The 23810-nt window shown below is 45.3% G+C and overlaps 1 protein-coding gene across 4 annotated transcripts in view; it reads left to right on the top strand.

The window, feature by feature from the left end:
• SRGAP3 (SLIT-ROBO Rho GTPase activating protein 3) overlaps nt 1-23810 on the top strand; it is a 208683-nt gene that overhangs the window by 100770 nt on the left and 84103 nt on the right. For all 4 annotated transcript variants that reach the window (XM_019499705.2, XM_019499704.2, XM_059715992.1 and 1 more), the window contains exon 2: nt 9884-10076. In XM_019499705.2, coding sequence (XP_019355250.1) covers nt 9884-10076 — 193 coding nt within the window. The remainder of the gene's footprint in view (nt 1-9883; nt 10077-23810) is intronic.

The raw sequence follows: 23810 nt of genomic DNA, 5'->3' as shown, positions 1-23810 counted from the left end.
TTTCTTTTGGCCCAATCCTACAATTTGTCTAGGTCACTCTGAATCCTAGCCCTACCCTCCAGCATATGTACTACTCCCCCCAACTTGGTTGTCATCTGCAGACTTGCTGAGGGTGCGCTCTATGCCATCTCCCAGGTCGTTGATGAAGACATTGAACAAAAGTGTCCCCAGGACCAACCCCTGGGGCATTCGACTTGATGCTGGCTGCCAACTAGACATCAAGCCATCGATTACTACCCTCTGAGCCCGATGCTCCAGCCAGTTTTCTGTCTACCTTACAGTCCATTCATCTAGTCCATACTTCCTTAGCTTGCCTGTGAGAATGCTGTGGGAGACCATATCAAAAGCCTTGCTGAAATCAAGGTATATCACATCCACTGGTCTGCCCACATCCACAGAGCCAGTCATAGAAAGTAGTCAGGTTGGTCAGGCATGACGTGCCCTTGGTGAATCCATGCTGACTTTTCCTGATCACCTTCTTTTCCCCCCAAGTGCTTAGAAATGGATTCTTTGAGGATTTGTTCAGTGATTTTTCCAGCTTTTAATTTGCTGTTCTTTATCCTTCTGCAGCTATTAGGCTGTTTTATTTCATTGCAAATGAGGTGTCTCTGCCATAACTTTTGTGCCTGAAATGAACTCATTTGGTACATCTCAGTATGTTTCGCATCTGGGACGTGAGCTGGGGATCCTGTCTTCAGAGGCAGCAGATGCACTAGATAAGTCACAAGGGATCACTTCTGGCTCTGCATCTTCTCCCTGGCTGAGGGACAGACTGTGCTGAGCTCCTCTTAGCTAGGAGTTACTCCATACCTCTGGCCATAGGGACTCTGTGTTTATGATCGCTGTTCGTAGCATTGCTGTGTTTACAGAGCAGATGCAAGGCAGAAGCTTGAGATGAGAAGCTTGGATAGCACAGGAGATGGCTGGGCAGGCAACTCCATCAGGAGCTGGAGATGGCATTCGTGTCTGACTGAATGAACGGTACTTGTTAGGTTTGCGGCCTCTAAGTTTTAATTTGTGCCCAGTGTCTGTATGATCTTGCTAGACTGTCATCAAGGTGAGAGCTTTTGCAGCTGAAGTAGTAACTCTTGTTTGGTTGAAATCAGTACTGCAGCCCTTGGGGCATATATTATGCACTTAATTTTTTGCCTTTGCTCCCCGGTAGCCCACCATTTGGCAGCTGGCTATGCTGCATGAGAATCTGAATTTCCCAATTCTATTTTTCTGAATTTCCGAATCGGAATTCAGGATGCCAAATACCAATGATTATCCACTTTCAGTTGTACAAAAGCTTGCAGTGAAACAAACTTGTCATCTTAAAGGGTGGTGCTATGACAGTGACACAGCAGAATGAATGAACCCAAGTGAAAGTTGTTTGAAAACCCTCTTGCAGTCTAATTCCCACCTAGCCCTGTTAATAATGTGTGCTAGCAAATATGACCATTTCATGTAGGGTACCTATGACTGACCTGCACTAACAAGCTCACTTCTCTATGTAGTGCCAGGAGGATCCTGAAAAAGCCAACTGCTTTGTTCTGGGCCACTTTTTCTACTTTTCAATGTGTTCATTATTTTCAAGAAGCCTCTACTTTTTAGGTGACCTCCACTCAGCCTGGAGCCTCCAGTTCCATTATTGCAATCATTACATTAACTGATAACGAGACTGCTGCAGGTGTCCTTGTTCTTGCACATACTTTGCAGCTCTCAGAGTTCACCTGCTGGGCTCTCAAGATGGTTCAGGCTTGTAAGACATTTGTAAGCTAAAGCGATACTGAAAAAGATCAAACTTTCTGGTTGTCACCATGGCCATTATAGTATCCTCCAGACAGAGCTCACAAGAATTGTAATGGTTTGAAAATTGTCCATAAAGCCATGAAGAGGAACTTAATCTCTCAACAGTAGACAGCATATTTGGGAGGCTTTTGTAATTTCTGTCTGTTCTTTGGAGTATTTTTAAGATCTGTGCTCAGAGTCCAACAAGTAGTTTCAAATAATAATTTCTACCCACAGTTAAATGGTTTTTTGCTTGCATTTCAAAGTTGTTTTCTTAAAGTGACTGATTACCTACTTCCAGCTTGATGATCTTGCAAAGAGATCCTTCTTTTGTATTGTCTGAGAGAGGTGTTTTAGATTTTCTGAAGCCAGGTCTGCCTCTCTCCTGGGGTTGCCCCTTCTACACAGAAGGGACATTTTTCAAGACAATGTGTAGTATGCTTGTACAGCATAGGCCCTGTTTGTCATACAGTTGGCCCATATAGTGCAGGGATATTAAACTTGCCTAGATGTGGGGCGGGGGATGGTGCATGAGTATAGTGGCAGCAGCATGGGGATTAATACAGCTGTTAATTACCCTGTCACTTATGCATATCCCCAGCAGGGATCCATAGCTGTGAATTTGGCAGCAAGCCCTGCCTGCTCTCTCCACCCCTAAATTCCCAGACCCTCACCTGACCCACAGGCTAGGTGAAATGACTCCTGAGGCTGGATCTGACCCATGGGTTGTGTCTTTGACATCCTTTATATGGAGTATAGGGCTAGGGACAGACATTACACATAAACTGGTTTAAGTGATCAGAAACTGGTTTACACCTGTAACAGAACAGACATTTAGTGCACATAAACCAGTTTGAAAATGTCTGAAACCGGTTTGAGATAAACCTGGTTGAATGTAGTATCAGACTTAACTGTTTTGGCTCAAACTGGCTTATGCAATGTCTGTTCCAGACCCCTTCCTGGCTTAAGTTAAATCAGAGATCCCCAGCATCCCAGCATGTTCACTGGTCTGGGTGGGGCACTCTGTTCCACAGCAAGGCTGGCCCCTCCCCTCTGCTCTCTAGCTGGAGCAGGGGTGGGGCATGGTCAGATGCTGGCCTGCCATGGCTCCTGAGGGAAATTCCTCCCTCCGGCCCCTCTCCCCTCTGCTGGCAAACCTTGCAGACGTCCACGGCTTTCAGGCAGCCAGGCAGAGACAGAGTTAATTCCTCCCTCTGTCCAGCTTGCCTGCAGCTGGGGAGGGGATTAATTCCACAGCGGTCTGGAGTGGGGGTGGGAGGGGAGGAGGAGAGGCAAGACCTGCATCTGTGAGCCCAGAGCTAAGACCTGCAGGGCCAGACTGAGAGGTGGGAAGTGCTGGCAAAGACCTGACAATCATCACACAGATGTGCTGGAGATGGAGTTAAAGGAAGTTGCAGACAGCTTCTAGCTGAAAGTTGAAGACGAAAGAATGCAGGGAGCTACATTTACATTATAAAGCAGAACCTGTAAAACCTAAATAAAGCCTTTCTGAATGCCTGGCTGTAAGGAGGCACTCTGCCCTTAGGATTAGTAAAACTTATGCAAGGCTTTCTCTTGTCTTTCTGCTTTACATTTTAAGTTAGACTAAGTTGTATTTGCTGTGTTTTACTGGGCTGGATCTTAGCTTAGGCGAAGATTCTTGGTAGTTCCCTGTTGTATACTTTGCAAATTGCTGTGTTCAATACATGCTTGCTTCAGAGAAAGGACTTTTTTGCCATCCCCACTCATCAGTCTGGCAGTAGCTCCCTCCCCTCCATCTCTCCAGGCTGGTGGCTGCCATCCTGTGTGTCGTGCTAGCCCCGACTGGTGCCTGGCCATGCCCCCTCCTCTCCAGCAGGGAGGGGTGAGAGCCTTGGAGGGTGTCTCTCTTCCCTCCCCTTTGGCAGTAGCTGGCAGGCATGCTCTAGTGCTCCCTGGCTTCTGGCTTGAGCCGCTGCAGGCAAGTGCCTGCATTTCCTGATTTAACAGAGACTGTCTGTCCGCTTATTAATCAGTTCAAGCTGTGCATCTTAGATTAACCTGCAAAGAGTGAGTCAATTCAGGCTCAGGCTTTTTGAATGTTTGTCTCTAGCCTAGGAGACTTCTACAACCACTGCTAATGAAGTGCTTCCTTTACCTTAGTGGCCCACACTTTGCATGCTGGAGATTTTAGATTAAGACCCTGCTGATGACCCAAATGGGGATGCAGGAAGAAATACTTGCACAAAGGATAACACAAAATGTGTATGCTCAAAAGTCTGTGGCTACTCTTAATATTCACCTTAGGTTGTCTGTAGTGATGTTTAGAAGCCTCATGTAAGTGGAAGTGGTAGTGGGAATTAGCCAGAGAATGTGGAAGCCTTATCTACCAAGGATGAGGTGATGTAGAGCCATAGTTAGGAAAGAAGAAACTTTGTTGTTCAGATACTGCACATGGTCCCAAAGTAGAAAACTAAGGGGAAAGGGGTTGGGTCTGTTAGTTCTTTTGCCATGCAACTGTGAGAAACTTTGTTCTGATTCTTCTGGGTAGAGGTGGTACATCAGTGATTCTCAACCTGTCTGCCATGGCACACTGGTGTGCCTTGAGGTCCTTCCAAGGGTGCTGTGGGGTGCCATGCAGTGTTAGCATTTTTTGATATACAAACATGATTAACAAAATCAAGCCAAAGATTTCAAAAAGGAATCTGTAGCATTAAAGGCATTACTGACTTGTTGTGGTCTTCCTGAGTTTTTTGGAATGGAAGAATTGCCCTAGTATTTTTCTCTAGTGAAGAAATGAGTGAAAGGTAAAAGTTGGCATTTTCTGAGGGGTGCCTTGGGTCTGTCGAGGGCTGCCTCAAATCTAAAAGGTTGAAGACCACTGTGATGCACAGTGGGTTAGGTATAAGTGGGTTAGGTATGGGCACTTAATAGTTATGCAGAACATTGCAGAAGTGTAGTGAATATTGGCTGCCCAGCTGAAATGAAAGATTCAGCTACCACTGTTCTACCTGTATCACCACACAGTTTCTGTCTTCCTTTGCAGCCTGCTGATAGATCCTTAGCTTGGTAATTAAGCTGAGTCTACTCTGCAGTGTCAGCCTGGCAGAACTATGAATCTATACTACACTGAAAAGCCCTCTAGGGTAGCAGAATGTCCCTTTTTGCTGGCACAGTTAAGTGGCCTCTCCTGAGCAAAAGAGGATTTTTGCCATCATCTTGAGCCTTCTCTTGGCTTTAGCAGTCCCTTCAGTAGCTGGTGTCTTCTCTGGGTGCATTTTGAGCCTGTTGGACCACTTTCTGTAGTGGGACCTTGGAGAAGAGCGAGAAGTGTGTGGATGTGAGTTCTGGTGGCAGCTGCTGTCCACTTGCAGAAGTAGGTAAATGTAAACAAGGTTTAGCTATGCTTTAGCTCCTTAGCTCTTCTCGTATTCCATGTTTGACACCAGTCATTACGGACAGAAGGGACAGGAGGTAGCAGCATTCCCTTGGGGAAACAGTGGGCAATAAACCGCCGATAATAGAAATTAGTATTCAGTAAAGCAGGGTGTGAGTTTATGGTGTGCTATTCCTGAGTACGATCAGGCTAGGTACAGACATTTAAAAAGCCTGAGGCAGAATCGATCTAAGTTATGGGGTTTTCTGCAAGTGGCATAGTTTAGATCGGTAATGAACAGAACACAGATTTGCCCTTGCGGGGGCTAGGGATGGGGAACAAATCTTAGACTGGGCTCCACCATTTTTAAACCGGTCTGTGCGCCAAACTTCTGTTCTATTACAGGTAAAGACTGGTTTTGTGTGCTGAACTTCTGTTCTGTTATGGTTATAGACTGGTTTCTGATCACTCATACTGGTAAAAGTGTAATGTCTGTACCTGGCCTCAGAGCTTCCTATGACACTACGCTCCACACATGGCTTAATTCACCTTGGAAGCTGCATGTCAGAAGTAATATCCACTGTGGGATGCTGAGTACCCTTCCCTCCCATAGTAATTGGTAGGGGTGCACTGATAAAGATTTTTGGGGCCGATACCAATAGCCAATTTTGAAGGAGGCATATTGACCAATACTGATCCAATTTCTGATGCAGCTGTGCAGCTGCTAAGTCTGTTGTGGTGGAAAGGGAGAGGGGAGGGAAAGGGTGGGGGGGGGCGCAGGGTGTGGAATAGAGCCGTGGCTTGTTCGGGGCATGCGGGGGATACGGTGGGCGGCTCGTGCTGCTGCACGCACCGGGGAGGGCACGGGGAGGGGTGTGTGCCCCAGATCTGCACAGGGCGTGGTCGGGGCAGGCTGCAGCTGTGGGCAGGGGCTGGCACTGGGGTGGGACTGGGCAGACGGTGGTGGTGGCGCTACAAGGGGGCTATGGGGGAGGGCTGCAGCCCCCCGCCCCCAATTGCCATAGCCACCACACAGTCCTTCTCCCAGCACCACCGCCACCCTCTCCGTGCAGATCTGGGGACACACCGCTCCCCCCATGCCCTCCCTCATGAGCAGTGGAAGCAGCAGCAGAAGGCGCTGGATGAGCGGACAAGGCACTGAACGAGCTGCGCACAGCGGCAGGTGCTCCCCCTACTTCCTCCCCGCACCCCCAGGAGGAGCCGCAGCTCCGTCCTGCGCCCCCCACACCCTCCTCACCGCAGGGGCCTTAATCTGCCCCCCCCATGCCCCTCCCCTTCCACTACAACAGACTAACCAGCTGCACGCAGCACTCCACGTTGCTGGCTGTGCTCCTCACTGCCTATGTGCTACACTGCAGCTGTGCGCATGCACGGGCCATTTATCAGCCAAATTATGGGCCTCATCAGGCTAATTTCCGATACAGACAATTTTCTTTATATCAGTGCCGATTTAATATCAGACGGATGTATCTGTGCACCTCTAGTAATCGATGGAAGCAGAAGATGGTGGTCCTCTTGCGGCAGGTGCGCAGAGCCTTATAGGATTGCAGACTCCTTGCTCAAATTTACCAAGGGCACACTTTAAAAAATAATCTGTGCCACCAAGTGCAGATGTCTCTTACTTTCTCCTTTGTGCGGAGGGTCATCGCTGCCTTGCTGAGCGTGCGCTGGAGCCTGCGATAATGTGGCATGATGAAATTTACGCCCAGCACGGCAAAGCATTTGAACTCAATGAGAATCCCAAAATATCTATCTTCTTTCTTCTTTCTGCCTGGCTGATGTGCCACTTGACTGATAATGGAGCCTGTGAGATGTGCTGTTGGAATGAAATTTGAGGCCAGTCGGTTCAATGAGCCCTGATGCAGAACTTTTCCAATCATGACAAATTGCATTTCTCCGGTCTTCCTGTGCGAGGGTGTGTGTTTTTCTGCTTTGCCCAGTGAAGCGTACAGGTGGGGACTTTCATATCAGCACAGCTTGGGGTCTTATCAGGAAGGAATGAAATCTATAGCGTGTGTGCTGGATGCTTGGGCCAAATTGAGACCTGGCATAAGTGGGTTCAATTTCCTTGACTCTGAAAGGCAGCTTGCTTAGCTGGTGTAAATCATGGGACCTCAGTTTTATCAGCTCTACCCATTTCTATCCACTGAGAGTCTGGTGCACAGTGTTTAAAACATGCACATATTTCTTATTAATGTGAAGAATAAATCACTTAGCTGTGATTATTAAATCGCTGCGCAGTGAATTATTATGGTGCTTGAAGCAATTGGCATCGGTCCTGTTATGCTGTACAAGCATGTAGAAGGACATGGCTCCCAAATTTAGGAGTTTATAGACTAAGGGCTGGGTCACACCTCAGCTTACAGTACTGCAAAACAGTATAAGGAAGACCAAGATGCATGTGGGTATGGAATGGGACCCTGGCCAGCCCCCCTCCTTTCCCTGCTCCCCTAACTGCACTGAGCTACAGATTGCAGCAACAAATTGCAAAGGGAGAAATTACAAAGGGGAAGGAATAGATTTGTGGTTATAGTACCTTGCGTATTTAGCCAGGCACAAATTAGCAGGATCTCTGAAATGATGGAGGGGCAGGGAGGGAATGGTGCCTCCCTGGGATACTTCTTCTCTTCTGTCTCTTATTACTGGCTGTGGCCTTTTGGCACAGTCCAGCCCTGGGAGCTAGCATTCCCTGTTCAGGATGTACCTTGCGCAGGCTCAGTGTAGCACTCTGTGCTTCTTTCTGCACTTCTTAAGTTTTTTGCAATATGCCAATGCTTTCCACCCAAGGTAGAGGCAGCTGAGTTGACTGGGATAAGAAAAAAACCTCAAGACTTCAAACTTGGTAAAAATAAAGCCTGTATCATTAGAAATGTTTTTACAATTAAAAAAAAAATCCTGTAGAGGTTGGACTGAAATGGTTCAAGGACATCCCATCTTCTCTCTGCATTATACAGGGAATTTCTTTCTTCCAGGGAGAGTTTAAGGCTAGGTTTTCAGGGGATTTGGCACAGTCTTTGTAAGAATTAGCTAACTGTATTGTATGAATAGCTAATTAATGATCACGAGTACCTGACGAATGCTTGAATTGGGTATCCAAATGGGTATTGAATTGGGTAGCCGTACGTGCATGTGGTGAGTTACATAAACACGGTGCACATAAAGCGAGGGGCGTCCAGTTGTTCCTGTCTAGCTTCCTGTCCCTCTCCTCCCAAGGACTGATCCAGCACTGAACCCCCTGAAGCAAAGGGCAAAATCTTTTACTTCTGGGATTCTGTCTTCATCTTTTGTACACCTGCATCCTTTGGAAGTATCTGGGCCTAATTGTACTTGCTTTTAAGACTTTTTTCCCTGCTGTTTAGCCTTATATTATCTCCCCGCCGCCAGCTCTCCATGATTTCTCCCCCGCCCTCCAGGCAGCCAGCTTTGCTGCAGTTTCTGCTAGAACAACCCCGCCCTGTTTGCAGCCTTCCCAGCTTCTGTGACCCTTTAAAGAGCCATTAATAAAAAGCCTAGGACCCTTTCAGATGTTTTAGCAGCAATTCGAAAGGCCTGTATTTCCCTCACCCAGTTTCACAGATGCCGTATTGCTCACCCTGCAGTGAGAAGCACATGGGCTAAATAGGCTCAGTGAGCCATACTTTCCCTATTCCAATTCTCCTTGCCTAGCTTCCAAGAATCAGTCCTGTTTAAGAGATTTGCAGCCTCTCTATTATTGTATGAGACACAAAGAATGAGGAGCTGGTTGCAGGGGGTGGAGAGGAAATGCAATTGATCTTTTGCAATATGAGTTAAAAACCTCGTCCAAAGGAAGCTGGTAAAAGGAAAAAAATATTTCTCTGGAATATAAAAGGGAGATATATTATATGGAATGGACTTCCATGATAGTTCTGATTTGCTGAAGGGAATGTATTAAAATGACTCGTTTGATCAATTATACGTAGAGGCAGATAAGTACCAGGATCAAAGTGCGGCTTTACCTAGTTGTCGTATAAACCTTATTCATATAAGATACAATAGGTGTTAAGATCCAGGGATAGGCGTGGCATAAATAGGAAACTAGAAATCTTTTCCCTGCCCTCTACCCTGCCCCGCTCCCGTAACACTTGATATATTGTGATGATCTCATGTATCTGTCACGTGGGGCCTGAGGACACACACACTACTCCACAAATTAGCACGACCGTCATCATTTCTATAGAGTTCTGTGTCCCCAAATTGAGGGGGAAACTGAACAGTGTATGGCAGTGATAAATGGAAATGAGGGCTTTGCATTTAAGATAATCATCAGGATTTTTGTGGTTTTTTTGGATCTGCTACATTAATAGCCATCAGAACAGTCAACATTCGGTAGTAGTAATCAGTGTTTTTTCCTATCCAAAGTACATGGAAGCACACGCAATATTACAAAGACCAAGGCAAAGTTTTCTAAGGCCACTGTACTCATTTATGTACTTTCAGAGCTGTATATTCAGCAATGAAATTAGGCTTTTGTGAAAGACCAATAAATCAAATGCTGCTGTCATTACTTGGGGTCCAGTTCAAAGCCTGCTGAAGTTCCAAGAAAGACTTCAACTGACTTCAGTGAACTTTGGATTGGAGCATAAATCTTTTAATGAGAGTTGACTGTTAAAAATGAGTGCAAGGCTTGATACAACATAATTAAGAACTGTTCTGATCTAGGCTCTGTGGAATTGTGGTTGTTCAATGCTTTTTCTTTCTCTCGTGTGTTTTCAGAAATCCGTACTCAGCTGGTGGAACAGTTCAAATGTCTGGAACAGCAGTCCGAGTCCCGGCTCCAGCTCCTGCAGGACCTCCAGGAGTTCTTCCGCAGGAAAGCTGAGATCGAACTGGAGTACTCCAGGAGTCTGGAGAAACTAGCGGAACGGTTTTCATCCAAGATTCGCAGCTCCAGAGAGCACCAGTTCAAGTAAGGAAGCAGTTGTTGCAACAGAAGTTGCATATTGATGGTCCAGAGCCTGAATCCTTAGCTGAACCCCTCCCTGTTTGCAGCCTCCAGAGCCTGAATCCATAGGTTGTGGCTCTGTACTCCAAATGTAAACTTAGACTAAATAACGATGGTGCTATAGGGGCCAGGAATTTGTATTACCAGAATGGCAAGGTCACCCAGCAGGTATTATTGGCTCTGCACTCGTGAACGCTGCTTTGCTTTTAGTAATGACTAAATGAACATTTTTACCTGGCTTGTCAAGTAGTACCATAGGATAATACTAGTCTTGATTTTTCAACGGGACTGAACTGAGCCTTCATTTTCCGTGCCTCAACCTCTGTAAATGCAAATAACGGAAAACTTGATTTTCATTTCAACCAGCCTGTGGTGCTAGATGGCTTTAGAACTACAAATAGACTCAGAAAATTTGTGGACTCAGAAAATTTTAGGCAGTTTCTGAAAAGCAAGTTCTTTCTTTATTATATATCTATAATGCTTCTGTATCTTGCACGCACATGGTGTTGCAGCTAGGCAGATTCCAGCTGGAGGTACGGTTTTAACATGGAAGTAGCGTGCCTGATGCTGGAATTACAGGTGAAAGTCTAAGGCAATGGAGGATGTCAGACTGAACGAATCATAATGGTTCTTTCTGTCCTTAAAACCTGTGACTAGATCTATGTTTTCAAAAGCAACCAATAACCTATGCCCACACTCTAAAATGTGGCGTCAAAAAGGCTGAAGGCAGAATTAAGTTCGGAGTGACTATTTTGTGGTGATATTCAGCTTGTAATGCTACTCCGACTGTAACATTACCCTGCGGCTCCTTTAAAAATGTGGTTATAGTCAGAAGCACAGTCCTATTTAAAATGGAGCTCTGTCATATTTTTTCCTCTCTCTCATTGACTCGGCACATTCAGCTGTTGCCAAAATGTTTCGTTGGGGACCACAAAAAATAAAAAAGGTAATCCCTGAAATATGCACATGCTTTGGACTTGTTCTTCTGCTCCTTTCCTTCGGTGACCTTTCCTTCTCTATGACAATCAGCTCGCCTTGGCTTCCTGTCTTAGCTTGGATGTCTCACTTGGCAGCACATGCATGAAGCAGCCTCATGTGTGCCACTTTCTAATGTGCGTCTTGCAGGGTCTGAACTCTGAGTGAACTGCATAGAAATGTGTGCGATATGAGAAGGAGATTTGCACTGGGCACTCTCAATGCAGTTCTTCAGCTCTGATTCCTTACCTTTGTCTCCCCTGGCTATAGCATTTGTCTCTGTCTCTTTTTCTGACAGCCACAGCTGTGAGAGATTTTTTTGAGCTGGGAGTACATCCACTTCGCAAGATGGTGCCAGCATCATTCCTTTCCTTGGCCAGGACCTATAACCATTGTGTGGCTATTGTGTGGCTTCCTAGACAACTGGGGTTTTGCTGATGCGATGCATTTAACCTTGATAGCCCCCAGCTTCTTATAACCTCTCTCTCCTCTCAAGCTTTGCGTGCCTTTCATTTCAGCAGCAGAAGCAGCAGTTCTTGCTGCCATCCCATTAAACCCTATTTGCACTGTATTACTCAATCCTTTTCAATCCATTTACTCCAGCTCTTGAGTGAGCAAGATGGTATTGTCTTTTTGCGCACCTGGCTTCTTGGACTGAGTTGCCATTCAAATATTTTGCGTCTTTATAGGCATCCTTTCATGTGGGTATATGGCTGGACTATACAAGAGGGATGTCTGGCTTCGTAGATGAAGTTCACAATGCTTGGGTTCAGCAGTGGTGTTGCACTCTGTTAAGACGGTTGTATGCGCATTTCTAGCTGGCTGATGACCACCATAGGACTGACCTCTGATGTTCCTCTATTGCGTCTCTTCAGTATGGACTCTGCACAGTTTATTTCTGATGTGTGGATGACTCCCTGTATGGCACAAGACCTTGGAATGGTCCTTATCCATCCATATAACTTATCCATCATTGTAAACTGCTTACTAGCTAGCACCCTGTAAGTAAATAGTAGGCACTGAGCTGGAGTTACCACACAGCAGTTTTCTTGTTTCATACAAAGCAGTTTATCTGAGTGTGAACTGATGGGTGTTGAGTGGAGACTGTATACAGTGGCAGGCACAAGGTGTGTTGTGAAGTCTTGGGATGGGGTGGGGACCCAGTCAGTGGAGGGAAAGTGGCTTTGGGAAAGCCTAGCAAATCTATGGCATAAGATAGCACCACTCTTGGAGAAGACCAGGCAATGGGCTGTCTTTTGGGAAGGATTTATGCTTCGCTCACTGCCCCGCTGGCTCCCAGGGGTAGTAATTTGCTACTGGCTGTGATTCATTGACTACCCACCTTGCTTACCACCACTCCACACAATGTTAGTTGTTGAATCTAGCGTGTTGTGGGGTGAAGTCATGGCTTCCCCATTCTGAACCCCTCTTCCCCTGCCCTCCATCTGTTCAGCTGCAAGCATGCAACCCCTGTATACAGTTCCTGTTGCAGAAATATGAGGAGGCTTCACAGGGCCAGGGGAGAGGTTCTGACTCCCTGCTTATGTCCTTGTGCAGCCTTGTAGAGTAAGCCAGGGTCTGGCCCTTGATAAGGTTAGTTGTGATGGTGTCCCTCTTGTGCCATTCACTGCAGCTGCTTTTTTACTGTCGCTCATTCACCCTCATATATGCCAGACCTCTTTGTAGCTGAGAGAGCAAGGGCAGCTTCTTCCAGAGCCACCACCACTTCCCTTCTGCTGGCCAAGCAGTTGGGGGCCATATCACCTTAGTGATGCACTCAGTGGCTTTCCATACTGTCTCCTGCCCCTCCACTCCTTGAGTTAGACAAGTGGACGTGCGTGTGAAACTATCCTCCCATTAAAAATACAGGAGGGGGCTCTGCATCTTTAAGCTGGTGTCTTGTGTAGCTTCAGTGAGTAAAAATTAGCTTTTCACCCTTAGAATTTGCTGGGGGACAAAACCAGTCCCATTTAAGGACAGGTGGGTGTAGGATCTGCTGACACCTTAGTGGTCCTTAAAAGAAATAGACTTTCTGTGGTCTGGTCATGGAGTCCCACAGTGCAGAGCAAGTCTCTGTGGTGTGTCTCTTGGTTATGGCACCATATGTAGGCTGAGCAGTGGGCAGTCTCCACATCAGCTTATATGCTTTTTTTTGATGGTGGTAGAGGGGAAGAGGGAAGCCACTGGGATTTGAATACATAATCAGACACAGCTGCTGCAGTGTAATAAACTGAAGCAAAAGCATTAAGCTGAATATGGTGCATGTGGAGTCGGAAAGTGAGGACTTTCCGGAGGAGCAGATGTGGCCTGGGTGCCAGTTCAATAGGCAGTCCTGCTCTGCTGAACTTGCATGACTTGTCTTTTGGGACTGAACTTTGACCCTGAGATCTCATCTGTGAAGCTCAGGCAACCTCCAAACACTGACAGGACTCAAAGGGATTGGTATTACATTCGTAGCAAGATCTTATTTTGACTCAAAGAGGTGCTGTATAGTATTTAAGTCTTGCCCTAGGGACATTTAAAGTGCCAAAAAACTATTCTTTCACCAAGAGTGAGCTCCTGGCATTAAAATATGAGGTTCTCTTTAAAGATCTGTCTCTTCCCAAGAACTAGTTACCGGAGAACTTTTCTCTTTCCTGTGATGCTCACTCCAGTCTGGAGCAAATCTGGGCTGTAGGCCCAATCCAGCCCTACTGTAGGAAGGATAATGAAGTAATGGTTTGCAGTAGCAGGAACTGGTCATCTTCATGGATCTCAGTGGAGACAGACCTGCTTCTCACAGGACTGGATTTGGCCATTATTGCGTCATCTCTTATCTCATATCTGCCATTATTGCTCTCCTACAGTTAGGACTGAATATCTAAACTGGGATACTTTAGAGACCATGACATCCCACAGCCAGTAACCAGTGCCCTTGCTATGTAGGCATCATGTGACCCCAAGAGATTGTTAATCTTGCATTTTAAAGGACTCAATCTAATGCCCTTGGAAACCAAAGGGGGTCCCTTCTATAACTGTAACAGAAGCTGGACCCAGGCCAAAGTAAACCATACATCAGCATATGTTTGCATTATGGACAAATGTTTCATATTATGTGTTAGCACATGATTTTAAGGATTTTAATGAGCTTAGTGTGCTTCAGCAGCAGGTTGCACTAGTAAGTCCAGTCCCACAGACCGCCTGACACGCAGGATTTCTTTTGGGATGTAAGGTGTAACAGCCATCCTCCAATAGAATGAGAAACAAACTGGGAAACTTTCCTTTCCGTGCACGACGTTACGCCATTAGCTAGGAGGGCCACTTTCTCCCCCCATCTCCTTCCAAAGCATCTGGCTTGGGAAAGCTGCTGAACTTGATAGAGCAAAGGATCTGATTTAGTTGGGTAAATCTTTATATGGCTTGATGTTACTGCCAGGAAGCAATAGAACAGCTGCACAGGCCTTCTAAGAGCGCCCGAAGGAAACTGAAACAAAGGCTTCCGGAAATGGGAGCACAACTCTGGGGCTAGGTAGGGTTTCATGAAAATTGGTAACTAAAGTAGACCTCTGTCCCATGCATACACATAACTGTGCTGAGCCCTTCTGAGACTCCTGATCTCAGTTGTTATTGCTGTTAAATAGCTACGGCAGCTCATTGTGGGTTCATTAGTTTTGGCAGCCAGATGGAGGTAAGAGTAGCATCTGGCGGATGGACTGAGCGGGCCCTGGAACATACTGTGAATGTCTGTCTCATTATTAGTAGGTTCCAAGTAAGTGCAGCTGGAGGGTGCTTATTGCCCAACATTAATATAAAGGCTGGGCCTGGAAGGGCAAAATGCAAGGAGGCTGAGGGAAAGGTTACATCTTGCATAAGGAGGGATAGCATGTAAGGGGTCAACCCTATATCCTACGTGTAGAACAGAGTCCTAGAAAGTAGAGATGGACAACTCCATTCTGGACAGTCTCTTTGTCTCACTGGAATCTTTGAAATCAATGGAACAGATGCCTCATAGCGGTGTAACGAGGCTGTATTAATTCATAATAGTTCCTACCGCTTATGTGGTGCTATTCATCTCAAAGCACTTTACAGTGGAGGGCAGCATTATCCCCATTTAACAGAGAGAAGGACTGAGGTACCATGAAGTGATCATCAGTTCAGGCACAGCTCAGGATCATCAGTTCAGGCACAGCTAGAAATAGAGTGCGTTTTCTGACTTTCAGTCCCCTTGGTCCGATGGCCATCTTTCTACTGCAGAACTGCACGTATCGAGGTGGGTTCTATAATCCTGGCCCTCTTGAAACTGTTCCCATTTTGTGGGTTTTTTTCCGCCCCCTTTTGAAGAAATGTGCTGCTTTTTCTTGGAAATCTTCCTGAAGGGCATGAACAATTTGATAGTGTCAGGACTGAAAGCCTTGTTGTTATTATTTGTTTTTTAAGAACACAAAACAGGGAGCACTATGCAAAATAGTATATTTTTACAAATCTTATTTGAATAGTTCGGGCCTGGTGCAAATAATCTGCCATCAATGCATTTCAACGTACATTGTTAATGGGAACTGAGCACTTGGCTCAAAGGCCTTGTCTGGCTCTGAATGAGAAGAAGGAGGTGGTAACTCTTAAAGCTGAAATGGTGAGGTAATTTGGAAGTTGATTGAACCGGGAAGTTTCCAGCAGCATTGGAGAAAGGGACCGGAACAATTTGTCATACAGCGTTGTTTGGCTGTCCCCTCTCTGAGCAGACAAAACCATTTGCTTAGCATCCGTTCATGCTGAATAGCGCACTGCGAGGCAGTTCAGCCAATGCTGCGACACCGGGTAAGTGTTTCTTCTTCGGAATATGGAGACAGCAGCCCAGAGAGCTGGAACTGGTGCAGAAGAGTCTGTACAGGCCAGACGCTTGGTCTGACCCAGATGAGTAGTAAGACCAAGTAAGACCAAGATGATGGAAACCTTTGTGCAGAAATATTGGGCTGGAAATTTTGGCTATGCTTCCCATTCTAAAAAATAAATGTGGCACCTTTAGGCGCCGGCAGAGAGCTGCTGGGGTCTGAAAATAGGCAGTGTTAGAAACATACCATATTTTCTTGCATACAACACACCTTTTCTCTCCAAAACCGCCCCCCCAAAATTGGGTCATGTATATTAAGCAGGGAAGCTTGATTTTTCTGCCCAGGAGAGAAGCCCCCTGCTTTGATTCCTGCCCAACAGCGCCACAGCTATGATATTACTAATTGGGTATCTGAGAGCATCTGTTGATTTAATGGGTCATTGTTTGCCACCCCACAGACGTAAGAAACTGTTTCTCCTTTTTAATCATCTTGATGATGATCAAGCTAACTTTTCTTAGGGAAATGTTGCTGTCTGCTAGCTGTTCCTGGTCTCTGTCTTCCTACTTCAAAGCCTAAACAGGGAAAGGAGGGCGAGTCACTTGAAGGTTAGGTCCTGTCCATATTCTTTGCAGCCATAACTCTGGGAAAACCCTTCTACCTCCCCCCTTTATTCTGCCTTTCAAAAAACAAGGTGTGCATTATTCCAGGGCCTGTTGTATGATAGAAAATGTGGTAACTGGGATGTTTCAATTTAATGGGGGTTGGACTAAATGACCTCCTGAGGTCCCTTCCAACCCTAACTTTCATTGATTCTATGAACTTTCTATGAATATCCTTGATAGAAATAAAAGCCTTAAGGAGGGTGGGCAAGCAGCAGCACCTCAGTGCGAATCCTGCCTCCTTGCACTCTGCCTGGATCATCTGGGGTGACACTGGAGCCTTCTCTTGACAACGAACTATGCAGTTGCCATGTGGAGCTTGCGACCTTGATTTTTTTCCAAGCCAGCATCACAAATAAAAACTTCATAACATATTTCCACATGATTGCTGGCATTGGAACAGAAAAACCTAGACACCTTGAGGGATATATTGCACCAGGTGTTTTCCCTTGGCTCTCTTCCCAAGGGACGATTTTTTGCCTTGCAAGATGAAGTGGACAAAATTGTGATGAAGGATGGGAGGCTATTCCTACTCCGGCTGTGGATTTGGCAAGCCATTGTCCTGGATGCCCAATGTAGCATGATAACTGGGAGAACAGAATTGATGAATCATTACTGAGAAAGTGCAATGAAGGGACTAGAGCAGTGGTGTCCAAACTGTTAGCCCCATGGTCTGGATGAGTGGTGCCAGGCTGGTCCGCAGGCTGGCAGGGCCTGGGCCCAATCCAGCCACGTGGGGCTTGGAAATTTAGCGGCCGAGTGGTAGATGTGTAAATTGACATCCCTCCCCTGCTGTCAAATTTGCAGACCTGTAGATGACATGGCTCCATGGGCTGCATCGGGGTTGAGCACTCCTGGATTAAAGCGTTTTTAGCAGAATAACGGAGCAAAGAATAACAAACTTCTTCAAAGTTTAGCCTGATGTCAGACTCCATGGCCTGCCTGAACACGAGGAGGCTCTGGCCTAAATGTGTTTTCTTTTGAAAGGCAAAATTTGGAGATTGTAGAAATCTGAGACAACGGAAACAGAGAGCGTTCACTAAAGAAAAATATAGGACAGCCGCCACCTCTTTGTGATAAAATGTTATGAATGGATATTGCAGTCCAGAGAAAAACAGAATTTTATGTTTAATAAATATGGTTTTCTTGATCAGGCGAGTAGGAAGGCTTGGTGCTTCGGAAAGAGGCTTTTCTCAATAAGACCTTTAACATTGCAATTGTGCGTCATTTCCAGTGAAGGGAAACTGATATTAAGGAGATCACCGGTCAGTGAAAATGTTATGGAGATGAGCTGATTTGGGACATAAACTCTATAGACATTTCTTAAGGCATGGTGTTGTTTCCTTCCTTGCATCTTGTCTATTATACTGACATAAAGCTTTGAGTTCAAGGAGAACTTGTTTTCATTAGTGAAAGCAGAGTTGCCCAGAAAGTAACATAACTCTATTTTCTTGTATTTTTTCTTAGATGGATGATTCAAAGCTGGGATTTTTTTTGAGCTCACCCTGCCTGTAAACTCCCCGTGATTAGACACACAACGGTAGCTGCAGTCTTATTTCTCTCTCACCCCAGATCATGTTTTATCTCAATAGTTCTTGCTAGCTGATTTCAGGCTGAAGCAGCATGGTCAATGCTGAAGATGCTGTGGGTGTTCATCAATTTTAAATTGGAGTACTATATTATTGCTGTATATTAATTGCAGTCATATATTATTAAATATGAAGGTTCCAGGGGAAAGATGGAAGATGAACTTAACAAAACCAGGCCATTTATTATTTTAGCACTTTATCAGTGTAGTGCTTCTTTCTTCCCTTTTTCCCTATTTACTCTATTATAGTTCAGTATATCTAATGCAGAGGTGCTATTTTCCTGCCTTGGAAGTACTCTTGGTGAAGGCAAATGTTAGCTGCAGTAGATGCTGCATTACTTTACACAGCTAACTGGCTCTGCTAGAATTTGGCCCTCCCCACAGGTGATTTTTCTCTCCCAGTAGCAGCTAACTTGCCTACTGTTGTCTCCCAGCTTCTGGCTAGAAGTGATTGAAATAAAGAGTAACTGAATTTGCTACGTGTTTATCTTTAATGCTGCTTCCATGAAGACTCTAACCAGCTCCACCATGGTTCAGAGATCCACTATAAGTCCAAAAATGAACCAAAAACCAGCTTCTTTTTGGGAGCTGCTGAACATAATATCCTCAAACACCCACTGTGAGTATCAGGGCAAGTGCTAGGCAGATGCCTTCAGGTTTAGAGGACTCCTCCTTTTCTTCTGGATGGGCATGAAGTGTCACAAACTTGCTGTGTGGGTGAAAGATTGGAAAATTCATGCTTCCCTTGATCCTCTAGCTCTTTCTTTCCTGTTTTGGGGTCTCTCCATACAACACCCTCATTTTTGCCCATACTGCCTTTGCTGTCAGGACACTCCACGGTCAGAGCGAATGAGAGAGGCTTGGCCTACGCTGCACGGGAAATCTGTGTTTGGTCATTTTGCCGCCTTCTGGCTGGACCAAATACAGGTTTGGGTCAAGTACTGGTGTGGAGCTAACATGATTGGTTAATTTAGCTCAAGCTAAATCTCAAGCTTGACATCTCTGATTTGATCCAGGTTTCCATGACAGCTGTGGGAAGGGCATTCCCTTTTCATACCAAAAAATTGTTTATCACGGCTTGCGAGATCTTTGCCATCTAGCTGCATGCCCCAGGTTTCATCCAAACCACACTAGGTGCAATAAATCCTTGTTCAGTCTTGATTCAGGATCAAGTAGGATCCTAGACGCATGCCCTGATCCTACCTGAGATAGAGTAACAAAATTGGGGGCAGGGTAGGAAGAACGAATGCTTGGCCCTTGCAGTGAAGTAGCACTTTTTTGTTTTAGGCTCTAATGGGCTTTGGAATCAGATTGTCGGTGGAGGTGCAGAATCTTAATTCAGATTAGGATTAGCAATTGCCCCCTGTTAGGGTTGGGCAGGGTGTTCTCACATGCACTTGCAGTTCAGGCCTATTCATATGCATGTCGAGGGAACAACGAGTGGGTTCTTTGGGCCAAATTTGTAGGTGCTTTGCAGCCACAATCGGAGCCAGTTTTTCTCAATTTGCCCCAGTTCTGTTTTTAGCATCTCTGGAAGGCTCAGGTTGTCAGAAGTGCTCTGACCCACTAGCTGTCATTAGGACATGTATAAGCAGATTTTCACTCAATGGGTGGAGCTTTATTCTGATGCTTAACTAGGATCTGAGCCCTTGTGAAATCTGACCCTCAGACTTTAAACTGATGGTCCCTGTGTCCTCCCTGACAGCCACCCTGGTCCCCTTCCCCTGTTCTAGCTGCTGCTCTGCTTTCTGTTTTCCTGTTCTCTGATCCCTGCTTGATCTACTGCTCTATTTCCTGCTCTGTGCTGCCATCTCCCACCCCAATTTGTTGTGTACTACCCTTGCAGTTATTCCACAGGATGGTTACCCCTGGTCTACAGCATGAGTTGCTATAGCCTGAGTTAAACACTCCTAAAATGCGACTAACAAATGTATATTCTGTGTAATCAGGGTGAAGAGGAGGGCCTGGACCATGTATGCATCAGAGGGTAACCCTGGGCTTTTAGCCAAACCTGGGAACTGACGGAGGTACATCAGTCTCGATGGCTGGATTACCTGGGCTTGTTTTATGTTAACATTTGGAATTCCTCTAGTCAGCCTATAAATTCAAGTAAACGGGCCTCAGAGTACCAACTTCTAAACTGATTGGAGTAATACTTATCATCTTGCAAAGTTATTGTGAAAAATATGAATGTTGGGGCTGCTTTGAGTCTCCATAGGAAAAGAGCTATACGTATATATTTAAAGCATTACATGTATTTAGGAACAGGAACAGACTATGTATATTGGGCAATGTATTGTTGGAATTCTTATTTTCCTCCTTTTTTTGGTGAAAACTTGCTATTAATCATGACTTTTTATGTTAATAACTAAGTGCAGCGTCTCGGAGAAGATTTAGACACTGAAATTATCAGTTTGCCTCGTTGGCTAACTGATATTTTGTCAAGTCAGTGCATGGGGGAGGGGGGGAAGGGAAGAACTGAACACCAAATGCACATGGTTTGAAAACCTCCCCAAAAGGCACTAGTTTCTTTTAGTCAACTAGTTTATGCAAGGGATAATATGATATGGTTACCCGTGTAGGCAAGGTACTGGACTTCATAAACCTGGGGGTGCCTGTAGATGTGTTGCGAAGCTGCTCCAATGCGCTGTAAATACAATGCTTGATTAATCGAGTCTGCTGGAGCGTGGTAATTACTACAGTCTAGCCAGCCTCCGTGTCTTGTGTATCAGCGTCCCTGCGCTTCAAAATGGCACCAGGGGTACTTGAACTAAAGTTCATTTAATGAGCTTTAGTTCAAACGCCCCCCCACCATTTTGAAGTGTGGGGACACTGATACATGAGACACTGTGGTGCTTTAATTAGAGTGGCTCTTGGAGCCACTTTAATTAAAGCGCCCTCCCCACCTCCCAGAGCATGTGTAAAATGCCCTGTGTTCCTATGTTCCTAGCTAAGCGGGACCCAGCTCGTTACTGCATTCTCTATGTGTTGTCCTGATAATGTTTGTGCTATGGGGATTGTTATATTGGGTTTGAGGGTTGCTGAAATATCTTCTTAGTTCTCTAGGTACATCAGGCACTCAGCTATGACTTGCACATTTCTAGGCCCTTGAAACTGCTGCATAGAGCAGCTGCATTCTGGTAAGGAAGTGTAATGCACTCCTTGCTGCCTGCACCTTTTAAAGGCCTAATTATCATTACAGACTGATGTAGCAGAAGGCACAGCACAGTCTTTGGTGTGGACTTTAACCCCTTTCTCAGTAATTCATGCTCTGAAGGAAGGGAAGGGAAAGGAAGGAACTACTGACGGTACAGAACAAATTATGTATGAAGATGCACATATTGATCTAAGCACAACCCTGTCTCTAGGGTCGTTAATGGGAGCATCTCCATTTCAGGGCAACGGCTTCTGTTTTGCTGGCCTTGGGAAACTGTAGGCGATTGGTAAATTAGGATGAAGTGAAAAGCAAGGGAAGCTCAGAGAAGAGAATCTGAGTTGCCTGGTTTTGTATCTTGGCTTGATTGAAGCCTGCCTACATGTATATTTTTTTAGAGAGAATTCCTGTGCTTGCAAAGATATTTAAGTCAACAGCTTCTTTCTTGCAGAAAGGATGCTCCCAGGGAAAAGCATATTAATATGGGGAAATTACTGCCAATGCAGCCAAATGTTTTATGTGTGTGGAATCAGCGTGGCAGTGGCTCAGCGGCTGTCTGAATCGAACACAAACCCCATCAGCCCCTATAACCTCCCACAGCATTTGTAGCTAAAAGGCTAAATGTTGTTACAGCTTTTTTGCTGCAGCTCCTAATTAGTAAACAGAATCCACTGTAAACGATTCATTTATACCTTAACCCTAGCATGACCTGCTTGATTCTTAGTGATAGCCTTAGGCCCTGGCCGCATAGGGATTAGACTGTGCTAGTCGCAACCATGGTAAGAATAGCTAGCAGGGATCCCCAGTCAGGGTGAAGAGGGATTTTTTTTTAAAATTTGACATCTACATTTTCAAACTGTGCTACAGGCTACCTGCGGGGGTGTTTCTCCACTGCGTGGGTCAGATTCGAACATGTATACAACATGATAGGGAGAGGGCAGACTGTTGCCTTATTATGACTCAAATATACCTTTTATTGAAAAATATAAAATGTCAGATTCAGGGTGTTACTAAACTGTTCTTGGGGGATGGCTGATGACAGAGCAAGGAGCAACGGTCTCAAGTTGCAGCAAGGAAAGTTTACATTAGATATTATGAAATACTTTTTCCCTAGGAGGGTAGTAAAGCACTGGAACAGGTTACCCAGAGAGGTGGTGGAATTGCCATTCTTGAAGGTTTTTAAGCCCTGGCTACACAAAGCCTAGGCTGGGATGATCTAGTTGGGGATGGTCCTGCTTTGAGCCGAGGGTTGGACTAGATGTGATCTCCTGCGGTCCCTTCCAATCCTAATTTTTTATGATTCTATGTGTAGAAAACCATTGGTGACACGTAGGGGGTGCATGTGGGTGCACGTGCACCCCCTGAGATTGGGTGCTGGGAGAAGTGCTGGCATGCGCCCTCTGTGGCAAGAGAAGCACTGGTGTGCCCCTGTTGCCCCCTTACCCATGTTGAAAACTGTGATATACAGTGGTGATGACTGCAACACTGTAAGCTTGGCTGCCCCTTGTTATACCTGTCAAAATCTTACTCGAGTAAGTGGGCCCAATTCTTTACTTGCACCAGTACAAACTGGGAGTAGCTCCTTGGAAGCCATTGGAGCAACTGTATTGGAAGACTCACGTGAGAAGAGAGCTAGCCACAGTAAGCATAAATATGGGCAGAAGACGGTAGAGTTTAGTGACTACCTCTGCCAAGAAATCATTTTATAAACATGCATGTCAAGAATGATGTTGTAGTCATGATGGTCTACAAATTGTGAGAGGCTTCTTGCATAATTTCTTGTTTTTAGCAGTATTGTCAACCCCAAGCATTGAAACATTATGAGCCTCAACGGGAGCCTGGGACTCCTCAGCAGGAGTCAGGCCTTAACAACAACAGATTTTTTTTTGTAATATATATTTTTTATATTATATCCTCTGGTTTCTGTGCCTTTTGGGTGCCCCTTGGTCATATTTCCATTCCTTTCTCTCCAGCCAGGAAGGTTAGAAAACTAGCTTTTTAAAATGACAGTTGATAATCGCTCTGTAGCACGTGTCCAGGAGCGAGGCTTTAAGAAAACCACTAAATATCTGAAGACTTTCAGCAAAATTGTGGGAGTTGGCAATACCGTTATGGGTATGAGAAGGTAGTGGCACAGTGCTTCACATGGATCATTCTGTGTTCTAAACATGTGCTTTAAACAAAAACCATTAAAACCCCCCCCCTCTGTTATACTGTGCTTAGCACCACAGAGCTAGATTGAGCTAGATTCCCAAATTGGGAGTTTCCAGTGCTATCAACATGCAGATAATTAACAAGAATAATAAGGTCTGTGGCTCAAAAATGTTATAGGTGGAAAGTCTTGAAGACATTTTCTTGCAACAATTAGAGGTTCTACAAAGCATGCATGATAAAACAGCTGTGGATGTGAGAGAGAGAAAGGACCTATGAAGTTCTCTAGTCCATCACTGCTAAAAAAATATATGATCTAGTATTCCACAGTTGTAGTTGCCTTGATTTGATTATTATACTTGA

The sequence above is a fragment of the Alligator mississippiensis genome, chromosome 12 (genome assembly GCF_030867095.1).
Source record: "Alligator mississippiensis isolate rAllMis1 chromosome 12, rAllMis1, whole genome shotgun sequence".
NCBI classification, from domain to species: Eukaryota; Metazoa; Chordata; order Crocodylia; family Alligatoridae; genus Alligator; species Alligator mississippiensis.
This window is presented reverse-complemented; position numbering and strand designations above follow the sequence as displayed.